Source organism: Erinaceus europaeus, chromosome 2 (genome assembly GCF_950295315.1).
Source record: "Erinaceus europaeus chromosome 2, mEriEur2.1, whole genome shotgun sequence".
NCBI lineage: Eukaryota > Metazoa > Chordata > Mammalia > Eulipotyphla > Erinaceidae > Erinaceus > Erinaceus europaeus.
The window spans coordinates 39,146,771-39,168,900 of NC_080163.1; the positions used below are offsets into that span (position 1 = coordinate 39,146,771).

At 44.2% G+C, this 22,130-nt stretch overlaps 1 protein-coding gene across 12 annotated transcripts in view; it reads right to left on the bottom strand.

Moving 5' to 3' along the window:
- LOC103110724 (core histone macro-H2A.1) overlaps positions 1–22,130 on the bottom strand; it is an 80,704-nt gene that overhangs the window by 39,901 nt on the left and 18,673 nt on the right. For all 12 annotated transcript variants that reach the window (XR_009546271.1, XR_009546273.1, XR_009546274.1 and 9 more), the window contains 2 exons: positions 1,172–1,278; positions 561–758 (listed from right to left, as the gene is read on the bottom strand). Coding sequence is in view for 9 of the 12 variants with exons in the window: in XM_060178295.1 (XP_060034278.1) it covers positions 561–758; positions 1,172–1,278 (305 nt within the window). In the remaining 3 variants the exon portion in view is untranslated. The remainder of the gene's footprint in view (positions 1–560; positions 759–1,171; positions 1,279–22,130) is intronic.

Sequence of the window (22,130 nt, forward strand, 5' to 3'; positions counted from 1 at the left end):
TGTAGTTTCTCTGTAATTCAGAGACAGATGAGTGCACCCACACAGGCCTGTACTGTCCCCCCCCCCCACGCCACATACATTATGGCTCCTGGCAAGCAAGGATTTGTTGGCCTCCTCCACCCAAGAAGACACTAACGAGATGGTTTCACTCATCACAAAAAGCACCTAGGACCTACACTTAGCCCAAGGAGGGTGTGGCAGGAAGCATCTGAATAACGCACCTGTTTGCCTCTGTAACAAGGCAATCATTCCAAAGAGCAGACTGTTCAGAGGAGGATGTAAGCCCATGGCAACATAACGGCAGTTCTGAGAGCATCAGTGGCCCTCCACCAGGTCAGATGTGGGGGCTTTTCAGTCTGGGAATAGCTGCCCCAACACCCCCTACACACACACTCCCTGAAAGTCTATCTAGCCCTCAGCTGTGCAAGTCTCTATGCAGTCAGCTCTGCATCACCTGCTCCTCCCTCAGCCCCCTACACTACTGGTGTGGACACACAGCCTCATCACCCCACCTCCCTACACCAGCTATCTAGCCCACATGTCCTTGCCAAATCACATACCTTGGATTTCCTGGCCCCTTTCTTGCCTCCTGCTTTCTTAGACACAGGCTTCTTCTGGGATGGAGACTTGGCCTTTTTGGCTGGGGGTGGTGTGATGATGGCTTCCAATTTCCCTTTGGATCCTCGTTTCTTTGCTAGCAACTCGGGGTGGATGTTGGGTAACACCCCCCCACTGGCTATGGTGACTCCTTTTAGCAGCTTTCAGGAAAACCAAAGTAGCAGATGGTGAACTAGACCATCCTTTCTCCGACCTTTAAGAAACCAACCTACTCTTGCTTATGGGTGGTACAGCTGCTTCCTCCATGATATCTACGAGGGTGATGACTAGACCCAGGCTCTTTACAGGGAATGAGTTCTCAGAATCACTCACTCAAGTGGAATTTGGATAGTAACTTTCCTCCAAATAATTTTAATACCTTGATTCATCTCTCCTTCCCCACCCCCACCTAATAATGTCTTCAAAAAAAGTCATGGGGAGAGGGCAGGTAAGCTGCTAATAGTCTGTGTTTTTGTTAACCATCCAAATGCTACAAATGCTATTCTCTCTCTACTCAGACAGCATGACTGTCTGTCCCAGTATCTGGGAGACAAGGTGGTAAGGGCTCCCATACCTGATTTAGCTCTTCATCATTGGCCACAGCCAGCAGGATGTGTCGGGGTGTGACCCGTCCCTTCTTGTTGTCTCTCGCTGCATTGCCAGCCAACTCCAAAATTTCCGCTGCAGGGAGAAGAGGAGAAGATCATATATTAGGCTGGCACACCAGAGGACTGTACGCATCCCCACACACCCCAACTATGGCCCTTACCCCTTACCCACTCTTACCCCTGGTGAGAGTGGGCACCAGCAAGCAGCTTCTCTGAGATGCAAAGTTGGAAGGCAGTCAGTTTCACCTCCCTGTGGGCTGGGCTGAGTCACAGCCACTAAATAGCAAAGCTGAGTGGCAGCCCCTTGGCCAACTCCTTCATGTAGACATAAAGAGACTGAGGTTTAGACTGAAATAGGGGCCAGCTAAAGGTCACTCAGCTGGAGCTGAGATAAATCCATTTTCCATAACAGGGCTGTCTGCAGTCGCCTCTGAAAGCCAGCAGGACCAACCCTGTGGAACCCACAGAGTGGCCAGAGTGAACTACACACCCATCCTGAGCAACCCATCATGCATGGGTTTGTGGGGCCTCAAGGGGAGGGGGCAACAGTGAGGGGGACTTGGTAAATGTATTGACAGACCCAATATTGAATGCCTGCACACTTGGATTCACAGCTAGAAAAATCCAACACAATGTGTCAACCCTTGATGGGCTCCTGCTTACAGACAAAATACTATAAAAGTCATTTTGTAGATAACTGAAGGGACCTCAATTGGCTGTTTTCTTGAGCGTGATAATGGTGTTGCTGCAGGGAACATCTTGTTATGAGGAGAAACATGCTGCAGTAGTAAGAGGTAAAGAGTCCTGATGTCCATAATTTACTCTCAAATAATTCTCAGTCTATAAATTAAAGCAAATGTGGTGAAATGCTAACAGTTGTTAAATGTAGATACAGGGTAGAATACTGTGCCTCTTTCAGCATTGTGTTTGATGATTTTCAAAATAAGAAAAGCTAGGAGGATTTAATTCTGACCCACAGTTGGTGCTAAGTTGTAGTTTAATTATTTGTCTATCTGGACAGGGTTTCACCAGACAAGATGACAAACCTTCCACAAAAGGGGAAATTAGTAAATGCCTTTTGGCAAGAGATTTTCTTTTTCTCCCCAGTGGGACATTTCTCTTGCTAACAGTCAACCTCAACCCTGTGGCTTTGTTTTCTCAAAGAGGCATGTAGACTGTTCCACAATGTATTTTGCATCCCCACTTCTGCAATTCCACCTATTCCATGGTCCCATCTGTGACAATCTTCTGAGCACAATTAAAACTTCTTTAGTAGCGGGAAGAGGTCACTAAAGAATTTTTAATATCCTAGGTTATGTTGTAAATACTATGTCTCTAGCAAAATAAAAACTCAGCATAGTTATAAAATAGTCAAGAGGAAAACTCTAGCTACATGTAAAGCAGGTATTTGGAATTTACAAGGTAACATGGCATACATTCTTTAAGAAATATTAACAGTTGTACCCGATGCCAAAAAAACTGCTTAATTGTAAAGTTGAAAAAGATTCTTGGCTATGCTTGCAAATTCTGTTGCCAGGAGGGAGTCAGCCACACCTGGAATAGAAGATGTGCCCTAAATCTAAGGCAGGAAGACTTACTCAGTCACCACACTGATGACACATGGACAAACACCAGAGGTACCACAAGGCCCTGCCTGTTCCATGATTCTTGGCCACAGGGCTCCTCGCTGAGATTTCATAGAGTCATAGAGTTTGTCCCAGGGAGAAAGGACTGATTGGCATTTTCCACTATCACCCATGAGTCTCAGCAGTGCTGCTATACACACAGCCTCAGTATAGGCCAGGAAAGGTTGAGGGAGAGATGGCCCACCTAGCAATGTCACTGCAGCTTCCTAATAAATACTCTTGGTGGTGTGTCCCAATGCCCAGCAGAGATGACTCTTTCCTGGCCAAGAGAAGAGTTGAGAGACCTAAGTAATCTTGGTTCCCCAGAGTCAGGCAAGAATACAGAAATGTCTGCTTGGCTTTCATTCTCTCTGTTTAGGGAAGAGTTAGCACATCAGCATTATAATTATCCTGCTCATAGCCTGCAGAAGTCTGAGCTGACACAAGTACACACCCTGGGCACACAGGAAGGAGAGCCAGTTATAGCTGGCAGGAAACCATGAAGGGGCAGCTGACCTCTCAGAACTGCAACCTAATGGCTGCCTTCCTGGCCTCCACCCTCCTGTCTACCTCCCCCAACTCAGTGAGATCACAGAATGGCACAGGACTCTCTATATATAGTTAGGATATAAAGGAGGTAGCTGTATATCCTTTCCCCTATAATGTGACAGTAAAGCTTTACCTAGCCCTCCTTAGAGTCATTATGAAGAGACACTAACACCTGAACTCAATGCAAGAGAGAAATCCCAGTGATATATGAAGCCAACCCCTTGGCAAAAAGAACATTTGAGATTATGGTTTCTCAGGAAGGTGGATATGGTCTGCTTCCTCTTCCTGCTCAGTGGTAGTGGAAGACTCTCCCCCCGCCCCCGAAAGGGATCGTGGCCGTTGGCCATGGGGCCAGAAAATAGGGATGTGGTCTTTTATTTCAGGCACTGATGCTTTAACTTTTACTTTTGTGCAAGGAAGATGGTAATGCTGAGTATAAAGATGTGGACAGCAGGTCAAGTGTCACCAGAACTCTGTTTGGGCCCCCTTTTGGGTGGATGCAGGCTGTCTGTTACACTAGGAAATATAGCAGTGGGGTAACCCAGAAACTAGCACCATGACTGGAGTGATCTGAAGATCAGAAATTCACTGGAAGATCAGAAATTCACTGGAAGATCAGAAATTCACTGGAGTGATCTGAAGATTCAGAAATTCCCCTTGACCACATACATATGCATGCATGTATGCACATAAGAATCTTTTTGTCCTTCCTTTGTGACTGAAACTTGGCTGGCAAGAGTTTCTCCACCTAGGAAATTTCAACGGCTGCATCCATTTAATATTAATTCCAAAATGCCAGACTGGATCCACATGGAAGTGGCAACAAAGTGGCTGTGAAGGCCTGAGGGAGATGTGTGACAAGGGGTGAGGAGCAGCTTCAGCTGCTTGAAGAACTGGGCAGAGGTGTATTTTTCTGCTTCTAGGACTCCTTTTTTGCAAAACCCCAATGAATCTTTATGAGCATGAAGAAAAAAAAATCCCTCCAGTCCTTTACTACTAAAGAATGGACTCTGGGCTGTACAGGGAGGGGTGGGGGCCTGTGTCATGTGGGGAAACACAGAGGGGCAGAGAGCCACACTGAAGCTAGCTGAGTAAGCAAGTGCCTTCTCATCTGTTTACATACGCGGTTTCCAGATGGATAGTTACCATAGTAACACCCCCATCAAGGGACACACAAGACAGAGCACCTCAGAGACACACCTTTTATGAGAACCATGCCCCACACCCTGCCTCTCCCCTGCATTGCAGTAGGCAGAAGTTGGGCCATTCCCAACAGCCAAGAAAGCTCTCAAGAACCACTGTGCCTAACAAAAGGAAGCCGGAGCACCAGCACAGGTCTTGCCAAGTATTCAGCAGTACCCACCCTTTCATTTTCACCCACTCCAGCTTTAGAAATGGCAGTTGTAAAGGAAGGGTTTTCCTGGATCAGCTGGGACTGCCTGCTGCAGTGGGAGAAGAGATCTGCAAAATGTCTGTTCTTCAACAAGACGGAACAATTCTAGTCTGCTCTCTGGGGCATACTGGAGGGAGGAAAGAGAGGGACAGACTGCAGAGGAATTGAGGCAGGGTCCATGCTACTGGAAAAGACTTCCACATTGAGTTTCCTTCCTAGTAAGTGAACCTTCACTTTACTATGATAGCCTCCACAAAGTCGGTGAGCCAAGGCTCAGTGCAGGCTGTCCACTGATTCCCTGCTCTGTACTCCATGCATGCAGAGACGGGCCTCATACCTTCCACCCACAGTGGGGTGTGGTGCCTCCTGGGTTAGGCTAGAGGTAGCCTGAGCTCTGCCTCAACCTGAATGGAACCCATGGCTTCCCACACAGGAGAGTTCCCTGCATTCAGTTCATTTCAAATCTGGGAAGGATTTGTACATCTCTATCTTTGTGTTGTTTCTAGGTAGTTTAAGAGAAAAGGAACTCTGAAAGCATCAGATCTGCAGGTACAAAGCCTTTCCTCCATGATAACCTCATCTCAGCACTTGGACCCTCCCTTGAAGGGAGCTTTCAGGAGCCATGGTCCTGGCAGGCAGTGGAAACCATAAGAAACCTCCAGGAGCAAAATGGGAAGGAGCAGTGGGGAGGAAAAGAAAGACTGCTGGTTCTTCACCCCTCGAGGTAAGTCTTCCTGTCCAGTGTCAAGCTAACTTTGCTACCAATGACCAAACACTGGACTGGTTTGGAGCCCAAAGCATTGGGGGTCAACTCTGGAAGACTGTCAGCATGGTGAGGGTGCCCTAGCTGAATAAAGGGGGGTACTGGCCAGCTCATACACTCTTTTGTGTTTGTTTTGAGATCTTTTTGTTTAAGACCTAATTTGCAAAATACACAGCTCCCTAGCTGGGACGGGTCTCTGGCAAGCATGAGTCCCTGGCTCCACTGCTGGCGGTGGCCTGGCCCAGCCATGTGACCTGGTTTTCTTGCCTGAGAGCAGCAAGCACTACAGAGGCACCCCTGCACCCAACATTCCCCAGCCTCATTGAACATGATTGTTTTAAGGCCACTTGACAAAATTCCCACAGCCTTGAATAACAGCGTTATTTGGCAGCCTTTTCAGCTACAGACCAGCTGTCTGAATGTGAATACCTTTGACAGGTCTACTTTCCAAGTTCACCCAGAGACTAAAGGCTGAGACTCTCTCCTTCCACCCCCCGCCCCCCAACATCTTGAACTAAACCATATCTGCTGTATTGAAGCCCTCTGTCTATCTTCCTTTAGGGAGATGATGAAGTCATGGTTTGCAGAATTAGAGTCCTAACAGCTAACAGGTGATGTGTGGAGGCTGTGCCAAACTCTAAACAGAGACCTTGCAAAGGAAAGAGTCAGGGGCTTCCACAGAACTGTTTGAAGCATCTCCTTTAACAAAAGAAATACTGAAAATAACAACCAGAAATCAAAGAAAAGCAAATATTCTTGTAATCCCAAGGAGAAAACAGATATTTGCTACAAAGCCAACGACATGACAAGGAATCTGTTTATTGTATTTCTTTCAGTTCATCAGGCTTCCATCAGCAGTTCATTGAGTTCAGAGCTGGTTTATACCATTCCAGAAGGCCTTAACCCAATCAACCCCAATCGGAGAGTGATTGCTAAGAGTTTCCTGCATCCTGACTACACCACCATTTCCTCTAATTCCCTCAGCAGCCCAGAACCCAAGAGCCATCATCCCACCTCCTCAGCAGATGAGTGGCTGGGTCTGGAGCCTGCTGAGCCATCACTTCGGAGCCCCGGCCTCACACGTGGGCCACAGCACAGCGCTCCAGACCACTTGTCCTGAGGACCTCAAAGGAACCAGAGATTCGGGGGGGGGGGGAGCACTTATGGCAGTCATGGAAGGTGGAATTTTCTGTGCAGGATACAATATATGTTGTAGAATCCAGGTTTTTCACACTTTATGGCTATCCCAAATCTGACACAAACTCTCCCATTGTTGTTTAAGATCACATTACAGATTCTTCCTAAGGACCCAGGAAGCACACAGAGTCTAACTCCCCACTTTCCATCCAAGATAGTTTAGTTTTGAAGTATCTACAGAAACCTGACCATGTTTCATAAGTCAAAGCAATAATTAACTTTCAATTCTGAACTTGAACAAAACGGAGATATGATTGTTGGCAAGCATTACCTCCATCTCACTTGCCAACCCATCTCAATGCATAAAGCCCTTCCTGCTCCAGGAGAGCATCTCCTGGCTCCCCTTAATCGGCAGCACCCCTGTCTATACTTACCTCCTTGCTCTTTCTTTAGTAGAGGGCAGCAGCCACAAATAAGACCTAAGCACCTCACTATGGCTAGGATTTGGGTGCAGTTATTAGAAGCTAGGCGAATCCCTAGTTTGCCTCTAAATTTGGTAGATATATACAACTATGAAACTACAACCACAAACCGTAATTTACAAAAAGCAAAGAAGGCTTAATTTCTAGGAGAAGAAAATTATGCTTTCCTTTCCTCATTTTCCTATCAAAATAACTGGATGGGCAGCTGAATAGATGTGAGCACACATGAGCCAGGAGGAAAAAGCAATAGGAAAACCTGGCGTTTCCTCCCCCAATAGTTTACTCTTTGCTGTTACACTTAACAGTTTACACATGTTTGAAAAATGCACTTGAACCCGATTAACCTCAGTACTGCCAGACTTGTCTTGACAGAATGCAGCACCCAGGGCGGCCCCACAGGCAGTCTCTGCTTGGGACAGGGTCTGGGGTTTTTATCTGACCCCAGCAAAGTGCACCCTGACAGGGGCAGGATGGATGCCAGCTGCTGAGTCCAGCCCCAGGGAAGAGGGGGGAAGGAGGAGAAACTTGCTCTAACCCAGGGCCTGCCTGACAGCTGGGCAGGACTCTGTGCCCTACTAGTAACTAGCTTTCAAGGACTCTAAATTAATTTATAAGGAAACGGTTAATTGGTATGTTTGTTTTGATATAGAAAACCGTAGCCATTTATTCTTAATTTGCTTCAGGAAGAGGTGAACAATCAGATACTTCTGAGAATATAAAGAGGAAACTCGTGTAAAGAGCCCTGGTAAAATGTCATTTCCCAGATGGACCTTTAAAGTGGGGAGAACAGTGCTTTGGGGAAGCTGCAACTTGGCAAAGTCGGGGGAGAGGGCTGGAGGCAGTGCCTGCCATCACCCTTACACAGGTACACCTGAGGGAGACATTTTACTCTGCCCTCTTTTGTGCTGCTTAGTTGATTTTGTACACATTTTATCTTTTCAAAAATGTGAAAAAGAAAAAAACCAAAAAAGGCACAGTGAAAATGCAGAGTAAATGAGAAGAAGCAGCTATGTTATATGCAGCCCCACTGATGACACCATTCCATTTCACGGCACCTTCCTGCCCAGACATTCCTTCCAGGGACTTACTCCTGTTCTCTCCTCTCCTCTCTCTCTCTCTCTCTCTCCCTCTCCCTCTCCCTCTCCCTCTCCCTCTCCCTCTCCCTCTCCCTCTCCCTCTCCCTCTCCCTCTCCCTCTCTCTCTCTCTCTCTCTCTCTCTCTCTCTCTCTCTCTCTCACACACACACACACACACACACACACACACACACACACACACACGGACCTGGGTTCAAGCCCCTGGTCCCCACCTGAAGGGGAAAAGCTTCACAAGTGGTGAAGCAGTACTGAAGGTGTCTGTCTTTCTCCCTCTCTATCTCCCTCTCCCCTCTCAATTTCTCTCTGTCCCTAATAAATAAATAAAGATAAATTTTAAAAAATGTTCTGAGCATGGGGAGATTTTAGGTTTTCTTCATGACTACTTTAAAAGTAAAATGTTCCTACTCATGACCACAGAATGTGAGCTCAGATCTACAGGGATGCAGAGGTCACATAAGCTCCTAAGATGATTATGGGCCCCAGACCACATCAAATCTATGGGGTTTACAGTCAACAATATTTATACCCCTTTCCCATATTAGTGAGCTACTCTCTTCCCTGATGCAGCTTTCTGTCCCTTTTCCCAGCCATGCCATTATCTCCCCAGACAATAACTTGGATCCACCTGCATATCAGATTTCAGGCTCAGGGGAAAAAATAAAATAGCATAGCCACAGGCCCTTTGGAATATAACTAAAATATGCCTACTAGCTATCTACAAAATGAAGGACTCCACAACACTTCATCTGCACTATTCCAGCCTTTAGGTTCATGATTGTTCAACAATTTGTTTGGCCTTGTATGTTAACTTTCTTTTCAGCCACCAGGTTCCAGATGCTAGCATGATGCCAACCAGACTTCCCTGGACAGACAACCCCACCAATGTGTCCTGGAGCTCGGCTTCCCCAGAGCCCCACCCTACTAGGGAAAGAAAGACAGGCTGGGAGTATGGATCGACCAGTCAATGCTCATGTTCAGCGAGGAAGCAATACAGAAGCCAGACCTTCCACCTTCTGCATCCAACAATGGCCTTGGGTTCATACTCCCATAGGGATAAAGAATAGGAAAGCTATCAGGGGAGGGGCTGGAATACGGAGAGCTGGTGGTGGGAACTGTGTGGAGTTGTACCCCTCATATCCTATGGTTTTGTTAATGTCTTATAAATAAATAAATAAATAAAAGTAAAATGAGTACACCATAGCAGGGGAGGGCCTCAACAGGGGCTGCCATGCCTAGGGTCGTGGTGCTACCCTACCTGCCTAAGTGTGTCCTTGGCACTGATGGCCACTGTCTGGATCTGCCTCAGCTCTGCCATCCAAGATGCCATCTCCCCTTCACTAAGGACAATGAAGCAGCATTGGGCAAAAGGCATCCAGCCCTCTAGTCCATCCTTAGTGATGCTAACCTTAGTGACACAACTCCCCACACCCACTGGGCACTGTCTTCCCCTCTCTGAGACTCTGTAGCTCCTAAGGCACCTCTGGTCATCCAGGTGCTTCTCCCTCCCACCCCCAGAAAGGCCGGAGCCAGCACTTGGCCCCTGACACTGAGACTGTGCCCTACTTAACTCCTATCATGCTCACAACCACCTGCCTCCACTCTCCACTTTCCTCCTCTCTGGTGGTGACTGCTTGCCTTCCAGAGCCAGCCCTGTAGAACCCATCCTGACTGCCCACATTGGAACACAGAATCATGCCTGGTACTGCAGGGCACTACCTGTGGCTGCTAGGCCTCTGCTCTGAACTTTTTATCTGTCTCCTCCACTAGGCTGTGGCTCCAGGAAGGACAGGAGCTTGGAGGACGGGGCAAAGGCCAGCCCTCCTGAGATGTCCATTGAAGACAAAGGACATGCAACATGGATGTCTCTTTTGAAGGAAATGGGGCCTCATTAGTTTCATCTCCCCCCTTCACCACTAAGGTTTCAGCTCTAGATAAGAGTCTGTAGGAAATTCTCTTCTAGAAATAAGTGACTGTGCCTAAGTGACTTTGGAAGTTATTTTTTTTTTCAGTTTTATTTATAAAATGACAAGACCATAGGATAAAAGGGATACATTTCCACATAATTCCCACCACCAGAACCCTCAGAGGCTATTTAAACCCTCTGTCAATTTCTTCCTAAACAAAATAGGTATTTGCAGGAGTCAGTGGGTTAGCAGATGTAGAGTACTTAAACAGTACCTGACACATATTAAGTATTCAATACATATCAAGTGTGTTGAGACTTAAACTGCTTTTTGTCTCTGCCTAGTAGTCAAAGTACTGCATCCCTCAATACCCTCCCCTAAGCTAACATTACAACAACAAGTTACAAACTGAATCTGGAATGGAGTCTGCCAATGCCTGAAGTGGTAGAGAGGCAAAAAAAAAATATATATATATATATACACTACTCAGTTAAATCCCCCCTTTCTGAATGAACAGAAGATACTGATTTTCAGTAGTCAATATTCAGGTTTACAGAGGCAAGGGTTAAATAAAGACTACCTCAGTTACTAACTATAACAAGGAGCATTAATCAGAATATCAATAGCCAGGGAACTGCTGGGTTAGCCTTTTCCAGAGACCCTGGACTTCCACATGGTTCCCATAGTACTGACGGTAAGAAATGTTGAATTTTGGCTGGTTGCAGGCCTCTTCTAAATGTCCTTCTTATGGAAGGAGGCCACAGCTTCTATAAAGGCAGTTCTATAAATGTCTCCCTGCAGACATATGGGGGTGACATCAGTCTCATGTGAAGACACCTTGACATTGGGTACCACTGCAGGCCTCTAAAGTACCAGGGACACACATTGGTCACTAGATGGAAGGTACATGCCTAAAAAGGGAGAAGGCAGGGTGGGATGTGAAGGCAGAAAGAGAGGGAGGGAGCTAAGATGGAAAATGAGGTCAGAGCTGCAGGTTGGGCTGAGCAGACTGGCAAATCCCAAAAGGGTTTGTGTCAACTTCTTGGCAACCAGAGCTGGAGAGGGTGGTGGGAGGAGACCAACAGAGATCTGGGGGTGGGGGGGTGGGTGGGCTGACTGTGGTTAATACCTTCTGGGCTTGTCTTCTTGCTAGAACTTATTTATAGCTCTGAGGAGTGGCTTTTTGCTTTCATGACATTTTATTCTGGGTTGACTAGACATAGAAACCTTCAGGCAGGGAATGAAAGGAAAAGACTTATAAATATACTTTACTGGTTGCTGGTATTTTAATAAAAAGATATTGAGAGAGAGATGATGTTTGTAGAATTTTTAACCAATAACTTCTCTAGGTTAGCAAGTAGCTCTTTGAAAGCTATTCTTGATGGTCATCTACAGACAGACCCTCAGTTGCCCCTAATATCCCTCTTGGGATGCTGCTATGTAACCAGCTGGATAGTTCCCAGTTTCTTCAGCTTCTCAAGGTATAACTGAAACATCTGCGGCTTTTGTGGCAGAAGTGAGAGCGTGGTAGCTGAAGAATTTCCTTCTTTTTTTTTTTTATAAAATGAAAACATTGACAAGACCATAGGATAAGAAGGGTACATTTCCACACATTGCCCACCCCCAGAGCTCCAAATCCAATCCCCTCTGAAGCTTGATGGCCTCCCTATTCTTTATCCCTCTGGGAATATGAACCCAGGACCATTGTGGGGTGCAGAAGGTAGAAGGTCTGGCTTCTGTAACTGAGTTGAAGCATTTCTATGCCTCCCTATCTACATCCACAGCTACACTGTCAACTTGTCTCCTCAAGCAAATCTGCCCCATCAAGCCCTGGTATTAATCCTAACTATGCTTCTTTTTTTAAAAAAAAAAAATTTCACAGCTATATACAAGATGCTGGGTATTATACCCTAAACCCTAACAAAGAGACTTTCCAAAGTTAACCCTATCACCAAATAATGTGACGATAACAATAACTATCCATTGTCTTCTTGAACCCTAAGACAACAGGAACCTCACATTTCTACTATAGAGCCTATATTTCCCCCAGTCCTGGAACCTTAGGGTGGAGCCCACTTTTCTGCATGCTGCTCTCAAGTCAAATCAAATAATATTGCATCCGCGGATTGCAACCTAATCAACACAACGAGTGCCACCCCAGCATGCTTCACTTCAGACTGTGACCAGAGACTTCAGGTGTGGAATGACAACCCTTCAGCTTCATCACTCGGGTGAGACCTTTCCTTTCATAGTATTCTCTAATTCCAACCCAGGTGGTCCACTCCCCAATAAAGTCCCCAAACCTAGATATAGTCCAGGTCCCGAGATAGAGCATAGGTTCACACGTGCCCATAAACTAGGTGAAAAATATATACCTGAAAGCAGAGGTACACAAGAGCATGCAGAGAATACCCCCCAACACTTCATCTGCACTATTCCAGTCTTTAGGTCCATGATTGTTCAACAATTTGTTTGGCTTTGTATGTTAACTCTCTTTTCAGCCACCAGGTTCCGGATGCCAGCAAGATGCTGACCAGACTTCCCTGGACAGACAACCCCATCAATGTGTCCTGGAGCTCCACTTCCTCAGAGCCCCACCCTACTAGAGAAAGAGAGAGGCAGACTGGGAGTATGGACCGACCAGTCAACGTCCATGTTCAGCGGGGAAGCAATTACAGAAGCAGACCTTCCACCACTCTGCAACCCACAATGACCCTGGATCCATACTCCCAGAGAGACAGAGAATGGGAAGGCTATCAGGGGAGGGGATGGGATATGGAGATGGGTTATGGGAATTGTGCGGAGTTGTACCCCTCTTATTCTATGGTTTTGTTAATGTCTCCTTTCTTAAATAAAAAAAAAATTTTTTTTTTAAATTTTTTTGGCTTCAGGGTTATCACTGGGGCACAGTGCCAGCACTACGAATCCACTGATCCTAGTGGCCATTTTTTCATTTTTTTAAACATTTTTAAAACTTTATTTATTGGATAGAGACAGCCAGATATTGAGAAGAAGGGGAGACAGAGAGACACCTGCAGCCCTGCTTCACCACTTGTGAAGCTTTCCACCTGCAGGTGGGGACCAGGGGCTCGAACCGGGGTCCTTGTGCACTGTAACATGTGCACTCAGCCAGGTGCTCCACCACCCGGCCCCAATATTTCTTTTTCTTTCTTTCTTTTTTTTTTTTTTTACCAGAGCACTGTTCAGCTCTGGCTTATGGAGGTGCGGGGGATTGAACCTGGGACTTTGGGGACTCAGGCATGAGAGTCTGTTTGCATAACCATTAGCTATCTACCCTCCACCATTTTTCATTTTTATTGGATAGGACAAAAAGAAATGGGGGGGGAATAGAGAGGGAGAGAGACAGAGAGACACCTGCAAACCTGCTTCATTCACCACTTGTAAAGTGACACCCCCCCCCCCCGCAGGTGGGGAACTGGGAACTTGAACCAGGATCCTTGTTTGGGTCCTTGTACTTCATACTATGTATGTTTAACTATGTACATAACCTATGTATGTATGTATGCGCCACAACCCAGCCCCCTTAATTTTTTTAATATTTATTTATTTATTCCCTTTTGTTGCCCTTGTTTTTTTTTTATTGTTGTAGTTATTATTGTTGTTAGTGATATTGTTGTTGTTGGATAAGACTGAGAGAAATGGAGAGAAGAGGGGAAGACAGAGAGGGGGAAAGAAAGATAGACACCTGCAGACCTGCTCCACCACTTATGAAGAGAACCCCTGTACATGGGGAGCTTGGGGCTTGAACCAGGATCCTTTGCCGGTCCTTGCGCTTTGAGCCATGTGCGCTTAACCCACTGTGCTGCCACCCGACTCTCAAAAATTTTTTATTAGTGATTTAATAATGATTAACAAGACTGTAAGACAACAGGGGTACAATTCCAAACAGTTCCCACCACCAGAGTTCTGTGTCCCATGCTTCTTCTGAAAACCTGGGTTTGGTGTCAGGGAGAAAGCTATGCAGGTAGACCACCTGTCTCCATGCCTGAGGCCCAGGGTTTCATGTTTAGCATCACATGAGCACATCAAAGGTACAGTTAAGTGAAATTCCTATCATTCAATTAAAAAAAAAACACTAACGCTTATGGTAAAAGCTGAATACAAGAGGTGAAGGAGAGACGTTAGACATAGGCCCAGCCCTGGAATCAGTAATATGGCCTCTGATATGCCCAGCCCATCACAGACTCACAAAAAAAGAATTAAAAGAACAGTGGTTCTTTTAATTCACCAATACCCAGTTTGGCACCTGGCACCTAATCAGGACTTGGCAACTCTTTCACAAATAGGTCATTACAGATGATTATGAAACAAGTGAACCAAGTATTGCCACATACAGACTGTGATGGAGAATAGAAGTGCAGGGGGCAGTCTCTAAGGTACTGGCCTGGTTTCATGTATTAGAAAAAATAGCCAGGATCCGTGTATGCTGTATAAAGTCTACAGCTGTCATTAAAGATAAGAACAACCCCAGGATATCTTGAGAGGCAGGCTTCACTTTATAGTCTTAAGTCAGGACTTGAGGTCAGTTGGGGGGACATGGATGTTAAGAGAAGGTTAGGAGCAAATTAAAAGATTTGAATTATCCAAACCAAGATTTTGGCTCAACTATAAATGTCAGTCTTTGCATAAAATATGTACCAGATACCCTGATTCACCAGTTTGAGGATATTTTATTTTCTAGATTTACTTTGAAATAAAAAGGGAAAGTGAAAAATATATAGGAAACAAATAACTATGATTGTTTTCTGGGTGAAGAACTAGGCGAGCAAAAGAAAAGGGATGGAAGTGTATGTCTAATGATATGTCTTCTAGGATTATATAATTTTTTTCATGGACATATATTATTCATTAAAGAAAATAACTACTTTCCACAAAATTAAATTCAATGGAAGACCTCCTGGATATGAGAACTATAAAGTATATAGCTGGACAAATAGATCAGTGAAATAGACAAATAAAGTCCAGAAATATCCCTAAGTATCTAGAAATGTCACATATGATAAAGGTGGTACCTCAGACCACCAGGAAAAAGTTGGGTAAGTCAGTTAACTATGTTGCAATAATTGAGCAACCATATGGAACAGAATTAAGTTGATCCCTATTTCACATTATATAACAGGATAAATTACAAATAGGACAAAGTAAAAAAAGTTAAACAAAAAAAGAAATTTTAATTAAATTATAAAGAAAAAGCATACAGCAATTCCTTTGCAACCTTCCATAGAGTAGGCTTTCTTAACAATGACTCAAAATCCAATAGAAATACTCATAAAGAGAGCCAAGAGGTAGCGCAGCGGGTTGAGTGCACATGGAGTGAAGCACACGGACCGGCATAAGGATCCAGGTTTGAGTCCTGGTTCCCCACCTACAGAAGGGTCGCTTCACAGATGGTGAAGCAGGTCTGCAGGTGTCTATCTTTCTATCCCCATCTCTGTCTTCCCCACCTCTCTCCATTTCTCTCTGTCCTATCCAACAACGACAACATCAAGAACAAAAACAATAAAAACCACACCAATAAAACAAGGGCAACAAAAAGGGAATAAATATTTAAAAAGAAAAAAAATAAATTATCATAAAGACTGCTTATGTAGGTGTTAGGCGGTAGCACACTAGGTTAAGTGCACATGGAGCAAAGCACAAGGACCAGCTTAAGGATCCTGGTTCGAGCCCCCATCTGCAGGAGGGTTACTTCACAAGCGGTGGTGAAGCAGGTCTGCAGGTGTTTATTTTTCTCTCCCCTTCTCTGTCTTCCCCTCCTCTCTTGATTTCTCTCTCTTCTATCCAATAGCAATGACAATAACTATAATAATAACAACAACAATTATAAACAACAAGGGCAACAAAGGGAAAAAATAGCCTCCAGGAGCAGTGGATTTGTAGTGCAGGCACCGAACCACAAAGATAACCCTGGGGGGGGGGGAGACTGCTTATGTTAGAATTATTCACATAAGCTTGGAAATAATTCTGCAACATAGGTATATATGCATATCATGCCGAATACTATGAAAATATACACAGTATTCATAAATATATAATTATGAATATAAAATATACATAGTATAAATATAAAATATACATAGTATGAAAATATACAGTTACATTTGTTCATTACTCCTTGATAAAGTTGGACAATTATCTATAATCTATTTAAAAGTTATTTTGAAAATGAAAACAAGAGCGACCAAATTTTTTTTTTTAATTCTTTATTTTCCCTTTTGCTGCTGTTTATTGTTGTTATTGATGTCGTCATTGTTGGACAGAACAGAGAGAAATGGAGAGAGATGGGGAAGACGGGGGGAAGAGAAAGACAGACACCTGCAGACCTGCTTCACCACCTGTGAAGCGATTCCCCTGTAGGTAGGGAGCCGGGGGCTCGAACGGGGATCCTTACGCGGGTCCTTGCGCTTGGCGCCATGTGCGCTCAACCCGTTGTGCTACTGCCCGACTCCCGACCAACTTTTTTTTTTAAAGAACCAAGTGCAAGCTTCAGACATAAAAAGAATCAAAACTGAAATTTAAGTCCATGGTACAGTTAAATAGCAGGTAAGACAGAGTTGGAAAGAGAATTACTGAACTGAGAGGTAGTTATAAAAGACCAAACAGAATTTTTCAGAAAGTAGTTCAGAATACAGACAAAAGAATCGGCTGCTGAAGTCTTTGTGAATGAGATGAAGAACCTGAGCATGTATCATCAAAAGATTCTCTCTATATGAAATTCTGAAGGTATAGTTTGCTCAGAAGCAAAGTGACCCCCAATGAAAGGTCTGATAGGAAAGAGATAAACTTAGTTTTGGCCACATTGTTTTCCTTGCCTGAATCCAGAAATAGGTTTTTTCACTTATTTGTTTTACTTCCACCAAGGCTGTTGCTGGGGATCCCTGACTGCTCGATGAACCCAACACAGCCATTTTTCCTTTTTATTTGACAGGTCAGAAAGAAAGTGAAGGGGGAAGGGGAGACGGGAAAAGAGAGATACCTGCAGCACTGTACTGCTTCACTGTTCAAGAAGCTTCCCCCTGCAGGTGGGGACCCAGTGCTTGAACTGGCATCTTGGAGCATGGTAACCTGTGAGCTCAACTGGGTGCACCACTGCCTGGCCAAAATGGGTTTTATGGTGCTGTGTTCTTTTCCACTGGCCCAAGTAAAAGCAGAGCCTTTGATATGAAACTTACTTATTAATTTGCAAAGTTCAGTGGCAGAAGTGAAAGCCGCATGCTACTCTTCATAGGGAGACAGTGAAGTAACAGTGAGATCCCTTGACTATTGAGTAAGCACTGATAAAGCAGTAAGTGTTCTGCTTTTCTGATCCCCCTACCCCTTGGAAAGCAAGGAGAAACAGAGTCATGATTTTATGGAGTGGGCCCAGATCACATTTACATTCTCCTGGACTCTTGAATGAGTAGGTGACCAGCTAAATAAAAACTCAGGTCTTAATTCACATTCCAAGGAGAGTATGTCCACATACTATGAAGCTAGCTTCACATCCTTTTGCAGTGAGCTACTGGGGAAAGGCTACCTCTTGGTGGCTTCTGTGCTTCAGCCTCAAGGCCTGAGGTCTGCCAACTTGTTGGCCATCTGATACTACCCTAAGGAAATGTGAAAGGTGCAAGATGTGGAACTGCTTCTTGCATGTTCATTCACTATGGAGTCACCTTGTTCCCTTATGAGACTGAAGGAGGACGGACAGTGGAATATATGCAGGAAGAATCTCCTTAATTATTAGGTTGTCAGAAAAGTCACAATGTTATTTTTTTCTATGTAAAAATGTGTTATGAGTTTTCCAACAACCCAGTATGTCATGACTTGCTTTCTAAGATTATGTATAGTGATGGCTTTCTGTGACTGGAGATCAGTGAAGATGATCAATATCAGATGTTAGTAAAAACAAATAATCAGGTTATTATCTACCTCTCTTTTGTCCACGAATTCATCAAATATAAAGCATTCAGTGCCAGCTGCTTGCTCTGGGCAGTGAAATTAAAAATGAGTTTTAGCTTCTGAAGTCTTCAAGCACAATTCACTCACATAACCAGAAGAGGGAACATGCATTTAAGTATGATCTATACACACTGGACTTGCACTTCAATGTTTCCAATTATTTTATTTTATTTTATTTTATTTTATTTTATTTTATTTTTTACCAGAGCACTGCTCAGCTCTGATTTATGGTGGTGGTGGTGATGGTGGTGGGGGGGGGGGTTTGAACCTGTGACTCTGGAACCTCAGGCATGAGTCTCTTTGCATAACCATTATGCTATCTACCCCCCTCTCTTATTTCCAACTATTCTAACTGCAACCCTCTGCTTCATTAACACTCTTAGTTTAGTGGGGTTTTAGTAGTAGTAAGAGTAGTAGTAATTTAATAATGACAGTATTAGTAGTAGTAATAATTTAATAATGATTAACAAAATTATAAGATGACAGGGGTGTAATTCCATACAGTTGTTCCACCAGAGTTCTGTGTTCCATCCCCTCCACTGGAAACTTCCCTATTCTCTATCCCTCTGGGAGTATGGACCAAAATTCCTTAGGGGTGCAGAGTCCTGCTTGTACTCAAGAAAATGCAGCTGGTGAAGAGCTTTGCAGAACAATGAGCCCTGTGCTGATAGCCCCAGTGCAGTGTGAATGACAAAGAAGGTGCTTGCAGGAATCCACTGGAATTTGCCCTGAGTGTTAGTCTCAGGCAGGAGTGGTCACATCAACAAGCAAGGGATACATGAATTCAAAGGGCCTTGGCATATCCAGGAGCCTCACTTAACTGACCTCTCCTTCCTGCTCTATTTTCAGCTGTTTGAGTACAGGACACAGCTAGGTGTCCTGGATAGGAAGTTAGTAAAGAGGCCAAGTAAGTGACAGGGCCATCTGGAGACTCTTGCTTACCCCACTCTTCCAAACTGATCAGGTCCTTACCTCCCTAGACAAGAAATGTCAAGTATGATGGGAGTGTGTGAAATAAGTATTTATATAACTGATGTACTGCTAATAGGAAAGGAACTTGTTCTACTGCACTTCCAGGAAATGGAGGGGTGAGGGAAGTATGAGCCAGTGACAAACCACAGACATAAAACTACAGATGAGAACTCAAACAAATTAAAATTTGCAATGACCATAATCATCTTATTAGACAAGGCCAGATAGTAAAGTATATTTTTAACGATTCTTTTCCCTTGAGTTTTATTGCAGGGTGCAATCAAGTCAAAGGCTGGGCTCATTTTGTCTATAAGTGGTCTATAAAACCAGTCAGGGGCCCTGCTTTTGCCCAGGTTATAGCTGGAGCTATAAACTTCAACAAGTTAGCAAGGTACCTGCAGGTGGTTTTAGACTGCACACCTGCTGTGAAGTTTGCAGTGCCTCTGAGGGACCTAGGGTCAGGGAGGGGCAGAGATTGGGAAAGTGGAAAAGGAATCAGAAATAAATAATTTGCAAATTTGGGACCAGGGAAGTGGTTCAGTCTTGGCAGTGCATGCCTTGCTGAGCAGTGTTTTATTATTTTATTATTCTCCCGCTGTCTCTGCTTCTCTCTCTCTCTCTCCTCTCTCTTTCTCTCTCTCTCACACACACACATATACAATTTTATATAAATTTAAAAAAGAATATTCATATTCAAAGGTACTCAAAATTTTGTAATTAGATTTCAATAAAACAAGAAAAAAATATATAGCCATTCTCTTGTCCTGTGTAAATACAGACAGGTGGAAATGACACTAGCTTTTAAATAGACCACAGTCTGAATGTCCAAGTGAGCTGAGTTCTCACTGTGATCAAATTACAGGGTCTACACTTACTACCAAAGTGTCAACATTTAGTTTAAAAGTTAGTAGACTGTGCTTTCCCTCCTTATAGTTGAGGAAGTCTCTGAGAGTAGATGGGAACTCTGTAGAAGCTTGAGTTGTAGGAAGTAAGTTAACAAAACAAAATTATCAGGAAAGTTACCAGGCTATGTAACAGGGTTTTTTTCTTTTCTTTTCTTTTTTCTATACACCCCCCCCCCAAAAAAAAAAAAGAGAAGAAGGACAATGGAAGGAAAAGAAAGGAAGGAAGGAAGGAAGGAAGAAAGAAAGGTAGAAAGAAAGAAAGAAAGAAAGAAAGAAAGAAAGAAAGAAAAAAAGAAAGGAAGGAAGGAAGGAAGGAAGGAAGAAAGAAAGAAAGAAAGAAAGAAAGAAAGAAAGAAAGAAAGAGAGAAAGAAAGAAAGAAAGAAAGGAAAGATGTTCTATACCATCAGAAATCTTTTGAGGCTTGATGCATAGAAACCAGACCTACTCTGTCAAGAACTGGGGAAAATTGGGAGTTGGGCGGTAGCACAGCGGGTTAAGTGTAGGTGGTGCAAAGAATTGGGGAAAATAAACCCAGTGTCCCACCCTTCCAGGGTCAGTCCCTTCAGCAGGGACTTACATGGCTCATCTCAGTGTCCAGTGACTCTGCTTAACAGACTAAATAAATGGTGGACCCCAAAGTCACTACCTTACCTAATAACTGTATGTGCTAGACCCTGTCTGTAAGAGGAAGACCTAGGCCTCCTATTTATTAGCCAAGCTTTGGATCTCAATGCCACAACACACCAGGCCATGACAAACCAAAGGTCATTTTCTTCTGGTGGCTTTTGATGTTGTTTCTTATCTTTGTGGCTTTTCTCATGTGTATAGCTGACAGTGTCCCCTACCTGTTGGTATGCTTCTAATTCTGCTTTTAAAAACCCCTTCTTGTTTCATTTGGTTTAATCCCCCCTGCATTCTATTTACATAACACTGTATTCTATTTACATAACCTCTGTTAACAAGCACCACGCTCCCTCCAGGGCCTTGGTGGTTCAGTGGTAGAATTCTTGCCTGCTCCGCCCCCTCTCCTTGTCATACCCTAATTTTCACCAGTCACTTTTCTCTCCACCCTCTCTGTGTCAAATCCTGTTCCCACCCTACTGGGCTAGTATATTTATAAGGACAAGATTGTTTGTAGTTTTTAGTTTTAGCTTAGCTCGGCTTAGATTGTGCTGGGTCCTACATGAATAAAGAGATACTGCGTGCAATCCAGCCATGAGTCCCGGGTCATCTGTTACCCACCCGTGAAGCCAGCCCAGCGAAAACAACATATGGCGCCTACAACGTGGGACTGGACCTGCCCAACTCCCAGATAAGTGAAGACTTTGCCTACCTATACACTATGGTCTTCTCTTCTGCTTACGAAGAGGTTTGCCAAAGCCTCTACTGTTTCATCATGAGACAGTTACTCTGTCTCTGCAACATTTTTCTCTGGGCCACACTTTGTTTCCCTGACCGGGAACTTTGGTTTCTTGTGACCCTAATCATAGAGCTTGGGAGATGAACTGAGATTTCTCCTTGGACTTTCTGGATTCCCTCTCCCATGTTTCCTGAGGAAAAGGACTACATTTTGCTCTGGGCCACAATTTGGTTCTTTATGACCGTGATCGTAGACCTTGGGATATGCATGGGGATTTCCACTGGGACTTTCTGGACTTCTTCTCGAATGTTCCCCATGGAGAAGGACTACTCTAATTTGAGGAACGTTCTCCAGTACCCTGGAAGTCCCCAAGAATGGAGACACGTGGTTAGTTCTACTCTCCTGACTGGATTCTTTCTTCGATGGGAAGACACTTTTAAAAATGGGTGCCTGAAGCAATCCAGCAGGAACAGTCAGAAGCACCCTAAATGGAATTTCGAGGAGCTTTTTGGACTAGGACGCCCTCCGGGGACTCTTGATGCTACATGGTGAGATCTGTTTCATAAGAAAGTGATTTGAATGACTGAATTTTTGTATGGCATTGACTTAAAAAAAAAAAAATGCTAGACGCAGCCATGATTTCTAGAGACATCCAGAAACAATCCAAAAAATTGTTTTTTCCCTCCTTTGATTTCTTTTTTACGGCTTGGCATAAACCTGAAACGTTTAATCCTGAAACGGTATGGGCTATGGGTGGGGCAGATAGTGCAATGATTAT